Genomic DNA, 21,454 nt, shown 5'->3' with positions numbered 1-21,454 from the left:
GTCATCCAGATTGGAGGGCAGTCTAGGTGGTGCTATACACCTTTCACTTCGTCTTGACCGTGCTCCAAGGCATATTCAAGGCCTTTGAAATCTTTTTATACTCTTCCTCTGATCTGTCCCGGGGTTCTTTTGAAAGGTCATGGTTGAGCGTTTGCTTTGCAATTCACTACACAGCAGAGGGAACCTACAGGAACTGCTAAATGTATCCTGAAATCCTGTGAATCACTACAATTTAACACAGGTGGAGGCCAATTAACTTGGTGTGTCTTAAGGTGATTAGTTACACTGGAGCTAATTTAGGATTGCTATCCAACCAAGCTATTTCAGTTTAGGAAAAAAACAGAACATACTTTTTTTCACTTGGAAGTTGTGGGGTAGAATGCAAAGACAGATCATTGTTAATGCATTTACATTCCAGGCTATAAGGCAACAAAAGGTGATCATTTTAAAAGGGAGTGTGGACTTTCTATAAGCACTGTGTGGAGATTTGGTGAACGCTTTGCACAATAAGGCCTAAGTAAGTGTGGGTGGGTGAGTGTGCTCATAAGCAAACATTGGTATCATTACGAAAACACCAGTAAGAGTTACACCTCTTTATTTGGCTTCTCAGTCATAACATGGCAGCAAAAAGCATTCGCGTCGTAGACATTTTATAGAAAGCATAATAAGTAGCCTGGTTAAACCAGGTTGAACACTGCTTACCAATTAAATCAATGTTGAGTGTAGTGTTTACTCAGCTTTTTAATCAGGCCAGATAACACCCATTTCATACAACTGACACTTGAGTCAAGTCATGGTGACCCTTTAGATAAAATTCACAAAATACAAGGGACAAATTAGCTAAATGCTGGTATGATGAGACGTCAGTCATTTGATGTGCAAACCTATGAAAATGAACTCTACAAAAAAAATGGCTATCTTGACCTTTTACTTGATGCTTGCCAGTGAGTCATCACCCCAGTTCCATTACCATCTCCAGCCCTTCAGTGACTACTCCTTCCAGGCCTCCAATAGACTAAAGTGGAGCCTTCACCATATTGCCTTCCCATATCCAGTCCTTTCAGTTTGTTGAACACAGACCGGGAAGGAGCTAGGGGCCAAAACGATGGTCACTATCCTAAACTACACTCACAGAAGCCAATGACTTGGCAAATCATTAGCTCTGTTCGACTGACCAAAAGGCAAGTGGGGTGGTGTTTGAGTTGAGGGCAAGAGTGTCCATTACAAATGTTCTAGCTTAAAATATACAGGACCACAAAGACAAATTAGCAAATGAAATGTAATACAGTAATAATAACATAGGTACAAGTGAAGATAAGAGTAATTAACTTGAATAGTCATATTGAACATTAATAGGGTTAAATAAGGGGTGAACAAGAGGGAAATGGTGAAGACTGCTCTAGTGTCCATAAATATATATCTGGTGATTGTCTCCGAAGTTGATGTCCCAGTCATACAGCCAGAAGTGGAGGATCTCCTGCGTATTCCTGTACTTTTTCAGCATGTGTGTGTGATGTAACTGGCTGTTTGTGGTAGGGGAAAGCTGAACTTTGAAGGTCTGTTGAGGGTAGATGTGTGTGGGTGTGTAATGTCGTTCTATAAAAGTGAATCTAGAAAGAGAATGTGCCATGTGCACCGCAAAAGTGATGTTTCAATGTCGTTCTATAAAAGTGAATCTAGAAAGAGAATGTGCCATGTGCACCGCAAAAGTGATGTTTCATGGGGAAACGTGTCAATGTGTCCACAACTGTTCTTCCTCTTCTTTATAACAAGAATAATGGTCTTCTTAATTCAGCCCTAAAAGGAGTGCATAACAGTTTTAGACAATCAATCCGCCCGCGCCTCCGTCTCGTTCCACGCTGCCGCGTGGGCCTTGGCCCGCTTGAAGTAGGCCTTCATGTTGTCTGCGGGGGTGAGAGGTAAGAGTGTGTCAATGGGAAAGACGCTGGTGTGAGCAGCTGGTAGTAAGCAATAAAAATTCAAAAGGACTTGTCATTCACTTGCAACAGGCCTGCTGTAGACAAAACAGAACAGCAAAAGTAACAAATGTTTTTTTTTTAAAGGGATTGTTTTAAGTAATGACAAATTACACATTTGCTTTCAGAGCATAGCCTATTATGTGAATTCAGCATATTCGCTTGATCCTAGGGCAGGGCTACACCTGAATGTATTCAGAAGTTTGTGAATCACCCTCGTATTTGGAGATGATGGAGGAGCAGTGGTCCAGCACCTCGTAGTACTGACCCTGGACCAGCTGACACTGGCAATAGTTCAGCATCAGGGGCGTGATCATGAGGTCCAGCTTGATCCAGCCCTCATCCCCCGGACGCTCCTGATTGGAGGAGGGGCCAAGGATGGGGAGGAGTTAGAAGACTAGCCACTTATTTAGTAGGGTTAAGACGTTCTATAGACAGGGAATGCATAGATCTCATTTGACGCTCAGAATGGCTAGTTAACTAAATGAAAAGTAATTGTCCGCAGTGCTCTAAATGTTACCCTATTAAATGCCAAAAAAAGCAAGTCCCCAGGACTAGGTTTGAAGTAATACATCTTTACCTTCATCTGCAGATTCTTTAGACAGGCGATGGCATTGTGGTACTTCTCGGCCGCCTCCTTCACGTTGCCCTTCTTGTACAGGGCGTTACCTTCCACGTGGATCTGAGGCACCACCTCCAGCTTCTCCTCGTCCATCATCGCCCAGATGTCCAGTCTGAACGAGCCGGGTGTCAAAACCTAGGAGAGGCGTCAATCATATTATTCAATCAAAATGAATTTACGCAGTGAAATGACAGTGGCGTGAGTGCTGCTTGGGTGATAAAAGGGTTACAAAACATTTTGATGTAGTGCTTTTAACAGAACCAGTTGTCACAAAGTGCTTTTACTGTAACCAGGCCTAGACCCCCAAAGAGCAAGCAGTGGCAAAGGGAAAAACTCTTGAGGACATACACTTTGAAAGGAAGGGTGCCATTCTCCTCTTGATGTCGTGGTAGAAGTTCAGAGTTCATATAACCATCTAGGCGAGACAGATGTCGATTTTATTTAGAGCAAAGCACCATGAAACTTGAGGAGCCAGACTCCGCACAGGGTGCTTGAACCCCTAATGGAGAATAAATAAGCCCCCCCCCTCACCTCCATGAGCTCCAGGGTGAAGACCAGGGGCTGAGGGTTGGCCTGGAGCTGGTCCAGGTCACAGTGGCCCAGGGAGTGGTGTGAGTGGATTTGAGCGATGCCACAGCAGTGTCTCTGGCCCTCCAGGGGGTCCTTACTGCACTGATGTTCCTCAGGGACTGGGACACCAGCGGGTACAGGGCTGTGTGCTGTAGGGAGAGAGGGAGAAGGAAAGAGGATGGTTACATTATTCACTGGGACAAATTGAGGGACTGGTGGATTTTAAAGTACAATTAATACAATTCTCTGAAGGGAAACAACTAACAAAACGTATTGACAAACCCTGTCAAATTCCATAACAATCTATGTTTTTGCCACCAATTGTATGTCTGTGGGTGTGTGCACAAAACTAACGGTCTCTAATCCATCCACATCAACCATGTTAAGTTGGGCGACCCGCCTTGACGTCACATGTGAAATCTGCCACTTCTCCCTCCCTCATGGTGGCAATGACTCGCTCCCACACGGCCAGCTTGAACTTCTTTCCCAAGATGAGTTCCATGGGCTTGCTCCGGCCCCCCATGGTCCTGGAGTCATCCAGCACCGTGCCATTACACAGGCTAGAGCGGTAGTGGAATATCACCTGTTGGAAAATGGCGGGGGGGGGGGGTAGAATGGAGAAATGGTATTACACAAGTGAATAAATCATGTAATACACTGAACAAAAATATAAACGCAACATGTAAAGTGTTGGTCCCATGTTTCATGAGCTGAAATAAAAAGATTGCAGAAATGTTCCATACGCACAAGGTCTTGACCGGACTGCAGTTAGGCTTTGTAACAGACTTCAGTGGGAAAATGCTCACCTTAGAAGGCCACTGGTACGCTTGAGAAGTGTGCTCTTCCCGGATGAATCCCGGTTTCAACAGTACAGGGCAGATGGCAGAAAGCGTGTCTTACGTTGTGTGGGCGAGCAGTTTGCTGATGCCAACGTTATGAACAGAGTGGGCCATGGCAGCGGTGGGGTTATGGTATGGGGCAGGCATAAGCTACGGACATCAAATACAATTGCATTTTATCGATGGCAATTTGAACACACAGAGATACTGTGACAAGATCATGATGCCCATTGTTGTGCCATTCATCTGCCGCCATCACCTCATGTTTCAGCATGATAATGCACAGCCCCATGTCGCAAGGTTCTGCAAACTATTCATAGAAGCTGAAAATGTCCCAGTTCTTCCATGGCCTGCATACTCAGACATTTCACTCATTGAGCATGTTTGGGATGCTCTGGGTCGACGTGTATGATAGTGTGTTCCAGTTCCCGCCAATAACCAGCAATTTCGCACAGCCATTGAAGAGGAGTGGGACAATATTCCACAATCAACAGCCTGATCAACACTATGCGAAGGTGGCGTGTCGCACTGCATGAGGCAAATGGTGATCACACCAGATACGGAATGCTTTTCTGATCTATAACCCTACTTTTTTTTGTTTAAGGCATCTGTGACCAACATATGGATATCTGTATTCCCAGTCATTTGAGATTCATACATTTGTCCCGAATGTATTTATTTAAATTGACTGGATTTCCTTATATGAACTGAAACTCAGTAAAATCTTTAACATTTTTGCATGTTGCGTTTATATTTTTGTTCAGTGTACATGACATACATTGTATTGGTGAAACAGAGTTTGTTCTATTTAGTAACAGTAAAAGTTTCTACAAGTGTAGTTTCTACATAATCACTTCCCAGCAGGCTGAACATTATTATATACAAAAGTTGGACAATAAATGCTGATAGCGTGAGCTTGTAAAAGGTTTAAAATGCATGTCTTCCACATATTAAAAGACCCCATATCAAACGAAATTCGAGATGTTTTATCAACAGGCAGAGGCACAAATTCACACTGATTATTCAACAATACGGTCGATCTTGCCGACTATCCAATTAAAACGTAGTAGTAATGTTTACAAGTTGACGGACATCCCCACCGACCAATAAGAGAGAAGAAAATCAATGAAGACTTGTCCATCCTGTAAAAGCACCGCCCTCTTACAGTACCACAAAAAACTCCAATAATTACTTGTTGGCTGATAATTGTTATTTACAGAAATTCTGGTAGACCGAGTTATAGTTGAACTAAAATAAGGTAAAGTATATATCACCTCAGAACATGTCAAACCTCGATAATTTCGCTCCATGCTAATGTTAGCAGCTAGCTAGCGAATAATGCTAATCCGTTTAGCCAGCACTACACATACAAAACTACCCTTTGAACGTGGATTAAATTCACCATTATAACTCACCTTGGTCCCATCAGGAAACGTTGAAAGGTCGCCTTTGCCCGGACTGACCACTTTCTTCTGAATGCCTTCTGCGAGTAGCTTGATAGCCAGTTCCTCCATCCTCGTTTCCCCCGAGTGTCAAGCCGACTGCCCATCTTCGGGAGAGCTCGCGAAAAATCGACACATCGATTGACGTCACTGCTGACGCCTTGGGACCCTCTACCAGTTGAATCAAATCAAATTGTATAAGTCACATACACAAGGTTTGCAAGCAGATGTTATTGCGGGTATAGCGAAATGCTTGTGTCTCTAGTTCCGACAGTGCAGCAATATCTAACAATTCCACCACAAATATCTGAAGAATGGGATAAGAATATATAAATATACGGATGAGCAATGTCAGAGCGGCATAGGCTAAAATGCAATAGATAGTATAGAATACAGTATATACATGAGACAGCGCTGCGGCGCCTAGGGCGATGCGCCTAGGGGAGGGATCTCCTCTGGGCCCCGAAGGACGGGACGATGGTCTATTCGGGAGAGCAGGATGAGGCGAGTTTGATAAGGACTCACCCCGCTCCTGTACAAGCGATTGAAGACAGCCTTTTAACAAAGTGACTTTTTAACATGTTTCTAACGTCTTAAAAATGTTTTACCTTTGTTAGCACACATTTTAAATGGCTTTTACAGATTTGATGTTTTTACAAAGAAAGTACTTTTATTCATGGTTGTTTTCATTGATTTTAACAACATGTACTTTAACAAATTTAAATGTAACTGTCAAATGCTGTGTTTTATGCTTTGTTGCCGTTTTTATGTGTGTAAATGATGTAAAAAATGTATGAGCTGTTTTTTAAAGGAATTGTGTTAATAAAACTTTTCCAAGAAAAAAAAAAAATATACATGAGACAGGTAATGCACGACATGTAAACATTATTAAAGTGGCATTATTAAAGTGACCAGTGTTCCATTTATTAAAGTGGACAGTGATTACAAGTCTCTATGGAGGCAGCAGGCTGTTTAACAGTCTGATGGCCTTGAGATAGAAGCTGTTTTTTTGTCTCTCGGTCTCAGCTTTGATGCACCTGTACTGATCTCACCTTCTGGATGGTAGCGGGGTGAACAGGCTGTGGCTCGGGTGGTTGTTGTCCTTGATATTTTCGTCCTTCCTGTAATATCGGATGCTATAGGTGTCCTAGAGGGCAGGTAGTTTACCCTCAGTGATGCGTTGTGCAGACCGCACCACCCTGTGGTTGTGGGCGGTGCAGTTGCCGTACCTGGCAGTGATACAGCCCGACAGGATGCTCCCATTTGAGCATCTAAACGTTTGTAAGGGTTTTAGGTGACAAGCTGTTGCGCCTTCACCACACTGTCTGTGTGGATTGATCATTTCAATTTGTCAGTGATATGTACACAGAGGAAAAAAAAAACTTTCCATCTTCTCCATTGCTGTCCCATCGATGTGGATGGGGGGGGGGGGGGGGTGCTCCCTCTGCTGTTTCCTGAAGTCCACAATCATGACAATGTGATTGTCCGTTGATCATTTTTCTCCACTCTTCTCTAACATTGATGTGGTTAAGTTTTCCCTACCCACCAACATTATGCTTTTCAAATGCTTATTGCTCCAAAAGTAGCCAAAACACTGCATATAGGATACTCTTGCACTCAGATGTGATCTATACACAAGCGAAAACACTCATCATGCCAGTCAATAACATCTTGAGGATGTGGCCCCACCAAACACATCTGAGAGAAATACCTAATACTTTCGGCACCGACCGCATCACAGCTGTCCTAAAATTCCCATGCAGTTTGCATTATTCCAACACCAGCGCTACTAGCAAACATTGACTCATGGAGACCTTTTAAAAGTAATATACAAAAAACAGGTTTATTGTAGTTTCACAGTCACTATTTACTCACGAGACATGACAAACACCGGCAGGGCAAATCAGACTCCTTCTCTTCCATACAGGATGTGCAAGAAGCTTATCGAGGCACGAAGTGGTTGAGTTTGTAGTAGTGGTCAGTATAAAGACAGGGTAAAAAGGTTTTACATAATAAGAATTTGTTACATAATTGAAAAAAGTACAATCTCAAAATTGGACAAAAAAAGGTGTAGTGCAATGGGTCATTTTTCAAAATAGGGCAAGTAGAAGAACTTGAAGCCTCGTCTTCCCCGAACCGCACAACTGATGTAAATCACATGGTACACTGAGGGAAAAGGAGAGAAAACAATTACCACACTGTTTTAATCATTTATGTAGTAAACATATGAAGCCATAGTAATGAGCATGTAAACTGTAAAGCTTTTATAATGCCTGTGTGTATTTAAATCTGCAGATTACTTGTATCAACATAGTGATACATCTGTGACAGTAGGGACTTCTACAGACCATTACAGGACTGTTTAAGTTCACATTCCCACCCACATGCACTGTCCAGACGTTATGATTAAAAAGACAGGAGAAAAGGCTGAAAGACGTGTGAAACATGAAATACATTGACAATACAACCAAGTCAAGGTAAAGAGCACTATATACCCCCAGGAATGAAGAGAAGAACTCCAGGGACGAAGAAAATGGCACTTGAGACACCTGTGGGAAACATCAAAGATACCATGTCAAAGCCCACAGTAAAAGACTACCAACAACCAAGAATACAGACATCTTCACTGATATGTGACAACACACCCCACATCCACTGAATCTCTTTCTTACCGGCATCCGGATTCAATTGTATTACGACACCAGTGAAAATGAGAGCTGAGAGAAAGAAAACATGGACATTTAATGAAAAGGCAATATCTCAAGATAACTAACAATAGATATGAGAACACAAGAGGAATTAATCCGAGACAAAGTTCAGTGCCATGAATACATTACAATGGCTGACAATGGGTGGTAAATGTTAGACTGCAGTGTTTCCCAACCCATTCCTGGGCTGTGTACACATTTTTGTCCCCTAGCTTAGTAATAACACACAGGAATCAATGTATCAGCAAGCCTTCGGTTAGTTGAATCAAGTGTGTTAGTGCCGGGCTGGTACAAAAATTGTTACCACTTGCGCGTTCCCCCAGGAACGGATTGGTGAAAAACACTTGGAGGAGAATCACGGGAGATGTTTTTTTTCTTTCAGCAGAGATGGTGTGACTTACCAACTCCAGTGACGAGGAGAAGGAATGAGGAGAGGACCACTCTTCGGTTCTTCTTCACCAGAGGGTGAGACGTCCACCTGAGGAAAACATCAGGGTTTTCGTCAGTCATTGTGGGTGTTTGGGAGTGTGTGAGAGTACATCCTTGATCTTATGTAATATTGTGGGCATGGTTCAGTGTAATGTATTCTTGTGAATGACTCTGTGTGTGTTTGTGTGCGTGGTCAATTACCCGCAGCAGTGTGCAGAGAGCTGGGTGACAGAACTCAAAGTGCTGAACGACCACTGGGAGCTGCAGTAAGACAGAGTCGCAGGATCACTGAGGGGGAAAAACATTGAAAGTTGAACATCTTTATTGATATCATAGAAAATAAGGAACACACATTTACATTTGAGGGTGCCATTCTCATCTAGGTAATGCCAGATGCAATCACAACACGCCAATGAAGACCAACCTGATTTTGAAGAAGTTATTGAAAGAGGAATTGCCACTGCTGCCCAAGACATCTTCATTTTCCAGATTCTGTGCGAGCAGAGAGAAAGAGAAAAATGTTAGGTCACCACCACACAACATCACTCCCTGATATCACTTCTATGTGTGTGTGTATGATGGGGCATCACCTGGTACTTCAGACTGCTGCTGTGGTCGGGGGAGCCAGCCACAGCGGAGGGCGAGTGAGTCTGGGGTTTGGCAAAGGAGAGGGTACCAAACGTCATCTCTCCCCCCTCTCTGTCTTTCTCTCTGCCCTTCCATCCTTCCTTGTCTCCATCAGACACCCCTTCATCCTCTCCCTCCAGCACAAACGCGTCATCGATGCTGAACTTCGTTTCCATAGCTGGTGTTTGCCAATACTCTCACACCTTGCCGCTGCTTTGGTTGATATACACTGTGGGTTGAGGGGGAAATTTAGCAAACAATGGAAATAAAATCAAATGTACAAAAGCAGATTTTCTATCCAAGGGCCATATATGTGGATGTCAACATAGGTCTCTGAACTAGGCTAAACTAATAGCTATAGTTAAGTGGGCTATAGTTAAGCTAATAGTTAAGTGGATTCGTCTTGTGTTAGCAGTTCGACATGTGTGAAATCGATATCATACAGCCAGCCTTTGGGTTAATGATTAACCACATTGAAGCTTAGGCTGCATGTCGTTTTCCAACAAAGAAAATTCGGCAAAGACATTTCTTAGATTTTTTTTCCTCACATTCATCTGAATGAAACAGATCTTGTGAAAATCTTTGATAAACCAAATTGCTTACAACTCCATCTCCATTGTACCCTCTCACCCTGCGACTTGCAAACGCATCTTTCGTAGATAAGGACATTAAGCTGCATAACGTTACTTGTAACGTTATCCGGTTGAAACACGTTAGCGAAGTGGTAGAAACAACATAAACAAAGAACGTTGCTAACTAATAAACACAAATGCGTTTACGTCGTTAACGTACATTATTATCTGAAGCTCTTTATGAGATTATTGGAAACATTTAAAAGCTACTTTTAAATAGCTACTTTTGCTGTTATGTCAACATGGTTTAGTTGCACTGCTCCGCTAACGGCTAGTAAATTATATAAGGAATAAACTTACTCTCTTTTTCAGGCGATTTGAGTTCAATTTCACGTTTCCATGTGCATGTTCACATAATTACATTATTTGCTGTAAGTCTTTGTTTGTAATATGCCATACTAATCAATACTGACTGCAAAAGCTTCCCAAAACTTTAGACTTCGCTTTTGCATCCGGTTTCCGATTGGACATGACTGAGTGAAACGTATTCGGATTCTAATACGCCCAAATGAAAAGGCTCTACTAATCGATCGCTGCCTTGCAATCTCGATGTATCATGTACTAAATAAGGCAAAACAAAGTATTATCCATAAAATAACACGAATGTTAATTTTCATTCGTTCATGTTATGTTTATAGCATAACAACAAGCGACACACAGAAATATTATATAGATGCATATTTGTAAAAAGTTGACCTTATCAATGTTAATCAAGATGAATACACATAACTATTAAAAAATACAAAGATAAACTATACTGAACAGAAATATAAATGCAACATGCAATAATTTCAAAGATTTACAGTTAAAGTTCACATAAGGAAATCAGTCAATTTAAATAAATTCATTTTTCCCTAAGATCGAATTGTACTACACCGGCTCCGACGCTTGTCGGATGTGGCAGGGCATGCACACTATTACAGACTACAAAGGGAAGAACTGCCGAGAGCTGCCCAGTGACACGAGCCGACCAGACAAGCTAAATTACTTCTATGCTCGCTTCGAGGCAAGTAACACTGAAACATGCATGAGAGCATCAGCTGTTCCGGAGGACTGTGTGATCACGCTCTCCGCAGCCAATGTGAGTAAGACCTTTAAACGGGTCAACATTCACAAGGCCCCTGGGCCAGACAGATTACCAGGATGTTTACTCCAAGCATGCGCTGACCAACTGGCATGTTTCTTCACTGACATTTTCAACTTCTCCCTGTCCGAGTCTGTAATACCAACATGTTTCAAGCAGACCACCATAGTCTCTGTGCCCAAGAACACTAAGGAAGCTGGCTAAATGACTACCTACCCGAAGCACTCACATCTGTAGCCGTGAATGCTTTGAAAGGCTGGTCATGGCTTACATCAACACCATTATCCCAGAAACCCTAGACCCACTCCAATTTGCATACCGCACCAACACATGATGATGCCATCTCTAGATGATGCAATCTCTATTGCACTCCACATTGCCCTTTCCCACCTGGACAAAAGGAACACCTATGTGAGAACGCTATTCATTGACTACAGCTCAGCGTTCAACACCATAGTGCCCTCAAAGCTCATCACTAAGTTAAGGACCCTGGGACTAATCACCTCCGTCTGCAAATGGATCCTGGACTTCCTGACGGGCCGCCTCCAGGTGGTAAAAGTAGGTAACAAGGTAACAACACACCCGCCATGCTAATCCTCAACATGGGGCCCCCTCAGGGGTGCGTGCTCAGTCCCCTCCTTTACTCCCTGTTCACTCATGACTGCATGGCTAGGGACGACTCTAACACCATCATTAAGTTTGCTGATGACACAACAGTGGTAGGCCTGATCACCGACAACGATGAGACAGCCTATAGAGAGGAGGTCAGAGACTTGACTGTGTGATACAAGGACAACAACCTCTCCCTCAACGTGATCAAGACAAATGAGATGATTGTGGACTACAGGAAAAGGAGGACCGAGCACGCCCCCATTCTCATCGACAGGGCTGTAGTGGAGCAGGTTGACAGCTTCAAGTTCCTTGGCGTCCACATCACCAACAAACTAACATGGTTCAAGCACACCAAGACAGTCGTGAAGAGGGCAAGACAAAACCTATTACCCCTCAGGAGACTGAAAAGATCCTCAAACGGTTCTACAGCTGCACCATCGAGAACATCCTGATGGGTTGCGTCACTGTCTGGTATGGCAACTGCTCGTCCTCCTACCGCAAGGCACTACAGAGGGTAGTGCGTACGGCCCAGTACATTACCGGGGTCAAGCTTCCTCCTCGGACCTCTATACCAGGCGGTGTCAGAGGAAGGCCCTAAAAATTGTCAAAGACTCCAGCCACCCCAGACTGTTCCCTCTGCTACTGCAAGGCAAGTGGTAACGGAGCGCCAAGTCCATTAAGCTTCTTAACAGCTTCTACCCTCAAGCCATAAGACTCTTAATCAGCTAATCAAATGGCTAACCAGACTTTTGCATTGCCCCCCCCCCCACGCTGCTGCTAATCTCTGTTATTATCTTTGCATAGTCACTTTAATAACTCTACCTACATGTACATAATTACCTCAAAGTCGGTGCCCATTGACTCTGTACTGGTACCCCCTGTATATAGCCCCGCTATTGTTATTTACTGCAGCTCTTTAATTATTTGTTATTCTTACGTATCTTTAACTTTTTTTCCCGGTATTTTCTTAAAACTGCATTGTTGGTTAAGAGCTTGTAAGTAAGCATTTCACTGTATTCTGAGCATGTGACAAATAACATTTGATTTGATATGATCTATGAATTTCACATGACTGGGAATACAGATATGAATCTGTTGGTCACCAATACCCTAAAGGTAGGGGCATGGATCAGTATCTGGTGTGGCCTCATGCATCTCCTTTGCATAGAGTTGATCAGGCTGTTGATTGTGGCCTGTGGAATGTTGTTCCACTCATCTTCAATGGCTGTGCGATGTTTCTGGATGTTGGCAGGAACACACTGTTGTACGTGTCTATCCAGAGCATCCCACACATACTCAACGGGTGACATGTCTGTTGAATATGCAGGCCATGGAAGAACTAGCTAGTTAATCTATAAATTACATTTTCAGCTTCCAGGAATAGTGTACAGTTCCTTGCGACATGGGGCTATGCATTGTCATACTGAAACATCAGGTGATGGCGGCAGATGAATGGCACGACAATGGGCCTCAGGATCTCGTTTCATGCAGTTGTATTAGTTGTCCGTAGCTTATGCCTGCTCATACCATAACCCCACCAACACCATGGGGCACTATGTTCACAACGTTGACATCAGCAAACCGCTCGCCCACACAACGCCATACACGTGGTCTGCGGATGTGAGGCCGGTTGGACGTACTGCCAAATTCTCTAAATTGACATTGAAGGCGGCTTATGGTAGAGAAATGAAAATAAAATTCCCTAACAGCTCTGGTGGACATTCCTGCAGTCAGAATGCCAGTTGCACACTCCCTCAAAACTTGAGACATCTTTGGCATTGTGTTGTGTGACAAAACTGCACATTCTAGAGTATCCTTTTATTGTTCCCAGCACAAGGTGCACCTGCGCAATGATTATGCTGTTTAATCAGCTTCTAGATATGCCACACCTGTCAGGTAGATGGATTATCTTGGCAAAGGAGAAATGCTCTCTAACAGGGATGTAAACAAATTTGTGCACAACATTTGAGAGAAATAAGCCTCTGAGTATTGAACATTTCATTTTATATTATTTCAACTCGTGTAACATGGGACCAACACTTTACATATTGCGTTTCTATTTTTGTTCAGTGTATTATGGGAGCTTTTGCCAAATAACCATGTGATTTTCAGTAAATCAGCCCGTACAAAGTGCAAACACACAAGACCACTAATCAAACAATAAACAGACAAGTCATTATTTTTGGTGAGAGTAGGGAAGGGAAGGACACACACATACTGAACGCACGCAGTAGGACGTGAACCCTTTTTTTTCCAGTTGAGAAAATATATCATCATCTTACTCAGACTATTTCTGATGCTGTAATATTTGCAAGTGACCTGCAGTGTGAGTAAACTTTTTCGATGCCTTTCTAAAGACCTACCAATAACTCAATCATGATAGGCCTTCTGTCATAGGGATATCGTGGTTAGTTACTCTAGATATAATATTGCTGACATTGTTTGCCTATGTTGTTATAACGGCAAATGCCATGTCTAATATTTTGTTTGTTCCATTGAGATATAGAGCATGAGTGAATGACCAATCGGATTAGGAAAGAGACATGAATATGTGCCAAACTAGTCTTGTTTTTTTGTTCTATTGATTTTTTCATTCCCACTGCCCCTTTGCCCGCTGTGTCCCGCCATCCCTTCCTACCTCTTCTCTCCCCCTCTTCTCTTTCTTCATCTTCCCTAGATGGGGATTTCAGTCCTATCGTGTGTCTCCCTCCTGCTTGTCTTTGAGGTAAACACAAAGGGCCAGTTTCCTGGAGAAAGATTAAGAACACTCCTGGACTAAAAAGCATGCTGAACGGAGAATCTCTGTTGAAAATGCTTTTTAGTCCTGGGTCCGTTGCCTGCATTTACAAAGAGTAAGATTGCTGTTCGGCTTTAGCTTTTAGATCATAATGAATATGATAATATGGACAGGGCAGACCTGACGCTAGATCAGCACTCCTACTCTAAGACACTTTTTGAATAAGGGCCCAGGAGTGTAGGCGTAAATCTGGTTCTGGGAAACGGGCCCATTTTGTTTTGTAATATCAAACCCTGGTTTTTAGGTCAAATGCTAATGTGGCACAGAGACACTTCATGTACCTTACTGCCTCCACCTTCTTGTATGGTTGTCCATCTCTGTCTCTCTATCCAGCTTTTCTCTTCTTCCGTTGGGTTCCTGCAAAGTGTACCTGGCTCCACCCTGGTCTTCCCATGTCTCCCTGGCCAAAACCAAAAAAGCTTTGCTGGGGCTAAGATCACCTGGAAATACAACGACTCCCTAGTTCCCGACTACCCAGAATCCTCAAAGCAACTCAAGGCCTCCAAGGATGGCTTCTATCTGGAAATCTCTCCCGTCAGTGTAGCCAACGAGGGGGAATATGAATGTGTGATCAAGCAGAATGATATGGAGTGGCAAAAAGTGCACATAGTCCAGGTTGATGGTGAGGACACATACTGTCACCTCCTATTTTCATCACAACTGCCTGTGACGTGATGTAGGCCTTTCTTGAAATAGACACTCCACCTTATTTAAAAATATATATATATATTTTTAAATCATGTTACAAGTTAAAACTCAATCACTGGTTCACTTTTCATTATTTGTACAGTGTGCCTACCTTTTTACACTTAGTAATTCATCTTCAAGTCTATGTTGAGAAGAGAAATAGAACAACAACTTTAGCAGAATGTCGTATCTTGGCTATCATTAATGTTACGACCAATGTTTTATCAAATCGATTAACTAATTATTACAATGATTAAATGAATCCTGTAACAATTTACTCATTACCAATCTTGGGGCACCACAGAAGAAGTTTATTTAACGAGTTACCGTTTTCCGAATTAACTCTCAAAGATAAAAAGATCTCTTACATTTCAGACATCAATCAGTCATTCATTAATTGTTACCTTCTACCAGGTCTCATTCTGAATGTCGCAAAATCCTTGGATATCTGCACGAACCCGAATTATGAATCAGAGCTACAGTGGGGCAAAAAAGTATTTAGTCAGCCACCAATTGTGCAAGTTCTCCCATTTAAAAAGATGAGAGAGGCCTGTAATTTTCATCATAGGTACACTTCAACTATGACAGACAAAATGAGAAAGAAAATCCAGAAAATCACATTGTAGGATTTTTAATGAATTTATTTGCAAATTATGGTGGAAAATAAGTATTTGGTCAATAAAAAAAGTTTATCTCAATACTTTGTTATATACCCTTTGTTGGCAATGACAGAGGTCAAACGTTTTCTGTAAGTCTTCACAAGGTTTTCACACACTGTTGCTTTTATTTTGGCCCATTCCTCCATGCATATCTCCTCTAGAGCAGTGATGTTTTGGGGCTGTTGCTGGGCAACACTGACTTTCAACTCCCTCCAAAGATTTTCTATGGGGTTGAGATCTGGAAACTGGCTAGGCCACTCCAGGACCTTGAAATGCTTCTTACAAAGCCACTCCTTCGTTGCCCGGGCGGTGTGTTTGGGATCATTGTCATGCTTCAGACCCAGCCACATTTAATCTTCAATGCCCTTGCTGATGGAAGGAGGTTTTCACTCAAAATCTCACGATACATGACCCCATTCATTCTTTCCTTTACACGGATCAGTCGTCCTGGTCCCTCTGCAGAAAAACAGCCCCAAAGCATGATGTTTCCATCCCCATTATTCACAGTAGATATGGTGTTCTTTGGATGCAATTCAGCATTTTTTGTCCTCCAAAAACGACGAGTTGAGTTTTTACCAAAAAGTTCTATTTTGGTTTCATCTGACCATATGACATTCTCCCAATCTTGTTCTGGATCATCCAAAAGTTCTCTCTGGCAAACTTCAGACAGGCCTGGACATGTACTGGTTTAAGCAGTGGGACACGTCTGGCACTGCAGGAGTTGAGTCCCTGGCGGCGTAGTGTGTTACTGATGGTAGGATTTGTTACTTTGGTCCCAGCTCTCTGCAGGTCATTCACTAGGTCTCCCTGTGTGGTTCTGGGATTTTTGCTCACCGTTCTTGTGATCATTTTGACCCCACGGGGTGAGATCTTGCGTGGAGCCCCAGATCGGGGTAGATTATCAGTGGTCTTGTATGTCTTCCATTTCCTAATAATTGCTCCCACAGTTGATTTCTTCAAACCAAGCTGCTTACCTATTGCAGATTCAGTCTTCCCAGCCTGGTGCAGGTCTATAATTTTGTTTCTGGTGTCCTTTGATAGCTCTTTGGTCTTGGCCATAGTGGAGTTTGGAGTGTGACTGTTTGAGGTTGTGGACAGGTGTCTTTTATACTGATAACAAGTTCAAACAGGTGCCATTAATACAGGTAACGAGTGGAGGACAGAGGAGCCTCTTAAAGAGGTTACAGGTCTGAGAGAGCCAGAAATCTTGCTTTTTTGTAGGTGACCAAATATTTATTTTCCACCATAATTTGCAAATAAATTCATAAAAAATCCTACAATGTGATTTTCTGGATTTTCTTCTCTCATTTTGTCTGTCATAGTTGAAGTGTACCTATGATGAAAATTACAGGCCTCTCTCATCTTTTTAAGTGGGACACCTTGCACAATTGGTGGCTGACTAAATACTTTTTTGCCCCAGTGTATATACAAATTGTCTTAATTATTTATTTACTAACTAACTAATCACACAGAAATACATAAACATAAACAGAATAGCTTACACATTGATTACTACATAAAGCAATGAAAGGTCCCCAGTGGACTAAACCGATATGACGGCTTGCTACACAAAATGAAAAGGGAGGGGCATGTAAGAAAGAGCGGGAGAAAAGACAAAGGACTTCACTATCATACGTACAGCTGATAACTACGCTCATGGAAATGCTAATACTTTGCACATGAACGGCCGTTCATTAGAAAATAATTGCAATGTACATATTTACAATTGTATGCCTTTGTTGTCTCTCTGTTGAAATTGCCGGTCCATTTTCTGGAGAGTCAGTCGACAGAAAGTCTCTGGTTGTTCACCAGAGGTCACCATGTCCTTTGCAGTCGTAGCTTGTCCAGCTGCTCGGTTTCTTAGAACAGGGTGGTGAGAGGAAATTGTTCTTTGTCTCTTGTCTTCGGTCGAGTTCCCTAGACTGTTTTTACACATGCAGCAGCAGACTGTGAATGTGTAGTCTTTAGTTTTGTAGATTTCTGAACCATTTGTTATGTATTCTGCTGGCGCTGCACATACCTGGTCTATAGAGTCTAACCATTTGTGTGGTTCTCGTGATGTCTGGATCTGTAGAGATTTTCTTCTTCTCTGATGAACGTTTCAGAGTTTCTAGCCATTCCGTACCTTTCAGCTCATGCTGTCAGTCTCGCCGGCCTTACGTACATTTTGTCACGAGTCCTATTTAAGCACTCTGGGAAAAAGGGGCGTTCCTCATTTTGTCGTAATGTCCGTGCTCACGTGGGTGTGGTCACTGACTGGACTTCATATGAATAACAAGGCTAACATCACATTACATCTTCTCACAAATAGTTTCATATTTAAACATATAAGTTCTCCCAACATTTGGGTGTGACTCTGACAACTGGGAAATATATACATTCAAAGATACAGTTAGGTTGTTATACTGTCCTTTATCAGATCCCAAAACACAACTGATCTGACATAATTGCTCTTTAAATACCATTCCAACTCTTTGGATTACAGAAATATATTTTCATTCCCCACTTTTGGATAACGGCGTTTTGATGAAGAGAGAGAGAGAGAGGGGGGGGGGGCAATCTGGCGCCTATGATCCTCACCTTAAAGGGCAAGTCATGACAAGAGGGTTTACATCACAATGAATAAGGCATTCAGTCGATTTAAACATACAGCCCCAGAACTTCAGTGTATTCATAGATTGTGATACTTAAAAACTGGTGAAATATGGGGCAATTCTTTTGTTGCAGTTTAGCAAACTCTACAGGTCAGCAAACATTGCATGCATTTTGAGGTTGGCTCCAGAAATGATTTCTACTGTTGTGCTGTCTTTCTGTCTCCCATCTTGCTCTCTCCCTCCAGTGTCCAGCAGCTACATTCTCAAAGTAATCGAAGGGTCCACTGTGAATTTACCTTGTGATCGCCCACCATCCAGCAAAGATCCGGTCCATTGGTACAGATATGATAAAGGAATGACGAACGGCACACGGAAGCAGTTGAATCCTGCAGAGACTGGAGAAATGGTGGAGGGTGACAGACTAGAATGGCTTTATGGCCCCCTTGAAAAAGATATGACAATCACACTTAATGAGGTCAAAATGGAGGATGCCGGCATGTACTACTGTGAGACAGCTGAGGGCAGAGACAGCAGAAACTTTAATACAATTGAGCTAATTGTGGAAGGTACGTTTAGCTAACCTTCTTCCATTACACTCTCAAACCTTTGCATATATACACATTTGTTAATAAATTTGTGTAATTCGCAAATGTAACATCAATTGGTTCCAAATAGCCATAATGCCCAAATGTTAGACTCTCACCTGCAATGTTCAAGACACTGTCATGCTCTTGATTTGTTGAAATTCGAATCTTCGTTTGCCATTTCTTTTAGCTGCGCCCACCGTTCTTCCTTACTCCTGCGTTGGGTTCATGACTCCCTGGGAATCGTGTCAGGACGAGACCAGCAGGTCGTGGGAGGCCATGCTAGGAGAATCCCTCAATGAGTTCTCCATGAAGCTTTATGCCCACCTCAGCCAATCACAGCCCATGAAAAACCTGCTCTTCTCTCCAATCAGCATCAGCGGGGTGTTAACCCACCTGTTACTAGGTAAGAAAGAGAGGGTGGGGTTTCTTTAAAATGGAACATGGGGAGAGGTTGTCCAACTGCACTCATACTCTAGACCTCAGTTCTTTTGAAAATGAAGCAACACTTGATATCAACTCTCACTGAATGATTGATGCATGGAAGGCCAAATAAAATACATACTGTTTCATCCTCTCTCTCTCTCTCTCTCTCTCTCTCTCTCTCTCTCTCTCTCTCTCATTAGGGGCTCGTGGCAAGACAAGGAGAGACATGGAGACGGCTCTCTGTCTGTCTCACGACTTCTTCTGTGTTCATTCCGAGATGAAGAAACTGAAGCTGAAACTTCAGGACACACTGAAGATGGCCTCCCAGATCTATTACAACCCCAGTACTACCAGAGCACAATTAGTACTCATGATAATTATAGCTTGTTCTCCACATATCATTTTGAATTCTCGTCGTATATTGTCAATTTAATCATGAGTCGCCATCCCCCCTTAACTCACTGTCTGTCTGACCGTCCGTCCATCCGTCTGTCTGTCCACCTCTCTGACATTCCCTCTCGCTCCCCCTCAGATATGAAGTTGAGTGAGTCCTTTACCAACCAATCCATGCAGTTCTATGATGCGGATCCAGTCAAATTGACCAATAGCAGTGAGGTAAACGTGGAAATGATCAACAGTTGGGTTGCAAAGCAGACAAATAATAAAATCAAAGAGCTGGTCGACTCTGTTCCCGCCCACACCGAACTGCTACTCCTCAATGCTGTGTATTTCAATGGTCAGTATCCTGTTTGTGTGTTTGTGCATGTGTGTGATCCAAGTAAGCTCTTGGTAAGCACCGATGCTCAATCTATCTGATAGGATATAGTCTATTTTAGTGGATATGGAGTATGTGGATTATAATAATATCTGTTTCAGGTCAATGGAAGATGAAATTTGATGCAAAATCCAAAATGTTTCCATTTGTGAAACTGAATGGTGATACTGTGAAGGTGCCTGTCCTCTACAGTGCCAAATACAAATTGGCTGTGCAATATGTCCCGGCAGTGAAGGCACAGGTAACCATTTTGATTACACACACCCACACTTACATGCACAGATACACTGTAAGCAATCACACACGATCTACGTAACATTCTAACCTTGTCAATCACCCATAGGTGGCGATGTTCCCTCTCTCTGGTGCAAGTAGCTTGTTCATCTTGCTCCCGCCCACTACCAAGCTCACAGACCTGCAATTGGTGGAGGGGAAGATGACGGACAGGGCAGTGAGCCAGATGGTGGAGCAGATGAATCAGGTGTCTCCCCAGGCCACCGAGGTCACTCTGCCCAAAATCAAACTGGACATCCGGACCGAGATGAACACCCTGCTCAGGAAGATAGGTCGGTCTGTATGCGTGTCTATCTGTCTGTCTTATAGCTTACCTGCTGCCTGACTGTTCGAATTATAAGAGTGTGCATTTTGTTGTGGCCACCTGATCCAACTAACCACCAAGCCCTTGATTAGTTGAACCAGATGTTTTTGCTTGGCTACAACAAAAATGTCTTCATCCAGGAGCAGCAATGGATTTCACCGGGTCGTTCTAAGTCAACCTAAACCAACAACTCTGGCGTTTCTTGATTTGCCTCTCTCACTTCTCTCCCTCCCTTTCTTCTACCTCCCTCTACCTTCTGCCCTTCTCCGCTCTCCTTCTCCATATCTCCCTCCTCTTACTCCCACACCTCTTTCTTCCCTTAGGTTTGTCGGAGCTGTTCGACAGCACCAACCTGTGTGGCCTCTACCCCGACAACGAGTTGCTCCTGACGGAAGCCCGCCACCGGGCCTTCCTCTCCCTGACGGAGGAAGGTGTGGAGGCTGGGGCGGCCACTTCCCTCTCTTTCTCCCGCTCCTTCTCTTCCTTCTCAGCCCTCAGACCCTTCCTGATGATACTGTGGAGCGACCAGGCCAAGGCCCCACTGTTTGTGGGCCGAGTGACCGAGCCGTGAGAGAAGGAGGAAGAGAGAGGGAGAGAGGGTAGCATGCATATAGAAAAAAAGCCATGTTTGCAAAAGAAAAGGACAACTTCCTTCTATGAAGTTACATGTTCATTGTAACTTCGTAGAATGACTGGGGCTTGCTATAGGTTGTCACAAAATGCATGACTTATCAAACAATAAAAGTTGACATCTCTCCACATGTGGTATGGACATCTTTTTGTACGAATGTGC

The 21,454-nt window shown here is 43.0% G+C and overlaps 2 protein-coding genes and 1 pseudogene across 2 annotated transcripts; 1 reads left to right on the top strand and 2 right to left on the bottom strand.

The window, feature by feature from the left end:
- Positions 1 to 584: 584 nt before the first annotated feature.
- LOC124002215 lies at positions 585 to 5,563 on the bottom strand (annotated as a pseudogene).
- Positions 5,564 to 7,264: 1,701 nt separating this feature from the next.
- LOC124001899 (transmembrane protein 134-like) lies at positions 7,265 to 10,333 on the bottom strand. Its single transcript, XM_046309052.1, has 8 exons — positions 10,146 to 10,333; positions 9,177 to 9,442; positions 9,011 to 9,078; positions 8,788 to 8,874; positions 8,559 to 8,635; positions 8,122 to 8,166; positions 7,945 to 7,998; positions 7,265 to 7,615 (listed from the first exon to the last, which is right to left on the bottom strand). The coding sequence occupies exons 2-8, from the start codon at positions 9,387 to 9,389 to the stop codon at positions 7,533 to 7,535; spliced, it is 627 nt and encodes a 208-aa protein (XP_046165008.1). The 5' UTR covers positions 9,390 to 9,442; positions 10,146 to 10,333; the 3' UTR covers positions 7,265 to 7,532.
- A 3,374-nt stretch (positions 10,334 to 13,707) lies between these two features.
- Positions 13,708 to 21,413, top strand: LOC124001134 (plasma protease C1 inhibitor-like). The gene is made up of 10 exons (XM_046307714.1): positions 13,708 to 13,867; positions 14,219 to 14,266; positions 14,672 to 14,960; positions 18,524 to 18,844; positions 19,053 to 19,268; positions 19,489 to 19,632; positions 19,821 to 20,024; positions 20,165 to 20,304; positions 20,407 to 20,629; positions 20,985 to 21,413. Exons 2-10 carry the CDS (start codon positions 14,219 to 14,221, stop codon positions 21,230 to 21,232), a joined length of 1,833 nt encoding a protein of 610 aa, XP_046163670.1. The 5' UTR covers positions 13,708 to 13,867; the 3' UTR covers positions 21,233 to 21,413.
- Positions 21,414 to 21,454: the final 41 nt, after the last annotated feature.

Source organism: Oncorhynchus gorbuscha, linkage group LG17 (assembly GCF_021184085.1).
Source record: "Oncorhynchus gorbuscha isolate QuinsamMale2020 ecotype Even-year linkage group LG17, OgorEven_v1.0, whole genome shotgun sequence".
Lineage (NCBI taxonomy): Eukaryota > Metazoa > Chordata > Actinopteri > Salmoniformes > Salmonidae > Oncorhynchus > Oncorhynchus gorbuscha.
The sequence above is the reverse complement of the archived record's forward strand: the minus strand, read 5'-3'. Positions and strand labels throughout refer to the sequence as shown.

What these genes read in the sequence shown, in the direction of transcription:
- LOC124001134 (XM_046307714.1), top strand. Translation starts at nt 14,219, where the DNA reads ATGGGGATTTCAGTCCTATCGTGTGTCTCCCTCCTGCTTGTCTTTGAG. An exon ending in AATTGAGCTAATTGTGGAAG is followed by an intron (nt 18,845 to 19,052) that starts GTACGTTTAGCT and finishes CATTTCTTTTAG; the next exon opens with CTGCGCCCACCGTTCTTCCT. An exon ending in CACCCTGCTCAGGAAGATAG is followed by an intron (nt 20,630 to 20,984) that starts GTCGGTCTGTAT and finishes TTCTTCCCTTAG; the next exon opens with GTTTGTCGGAGCTGTTCGAC.
- LOC124001899 (XM_046309052.1), bottom strand. Translation starts at nt 9,389, where the DNA reads ATGGAAACGAAGTTCAGCATCGATGACGCGTTTGTGCTGGAGGGAGAG. An exon ending in AATAACTTCTTCAAAATCAG is followed by an intron (nt 8,875 to 9,010) that starts GTTGGTCTTCAT and finishes TTTCCCCCTCAG; the next exon opens with TGATCCTGCGACTCTGTCTT. An exon ending in TCTCCTCGTCACTGGAGTTG is followed by an intron (nt 8,167 to 8,558) that starts GTAAGTCACACC and finishes TCTTTCTCTCAG; the next exon opens with CTCTCATTTTCACTGGTGTC.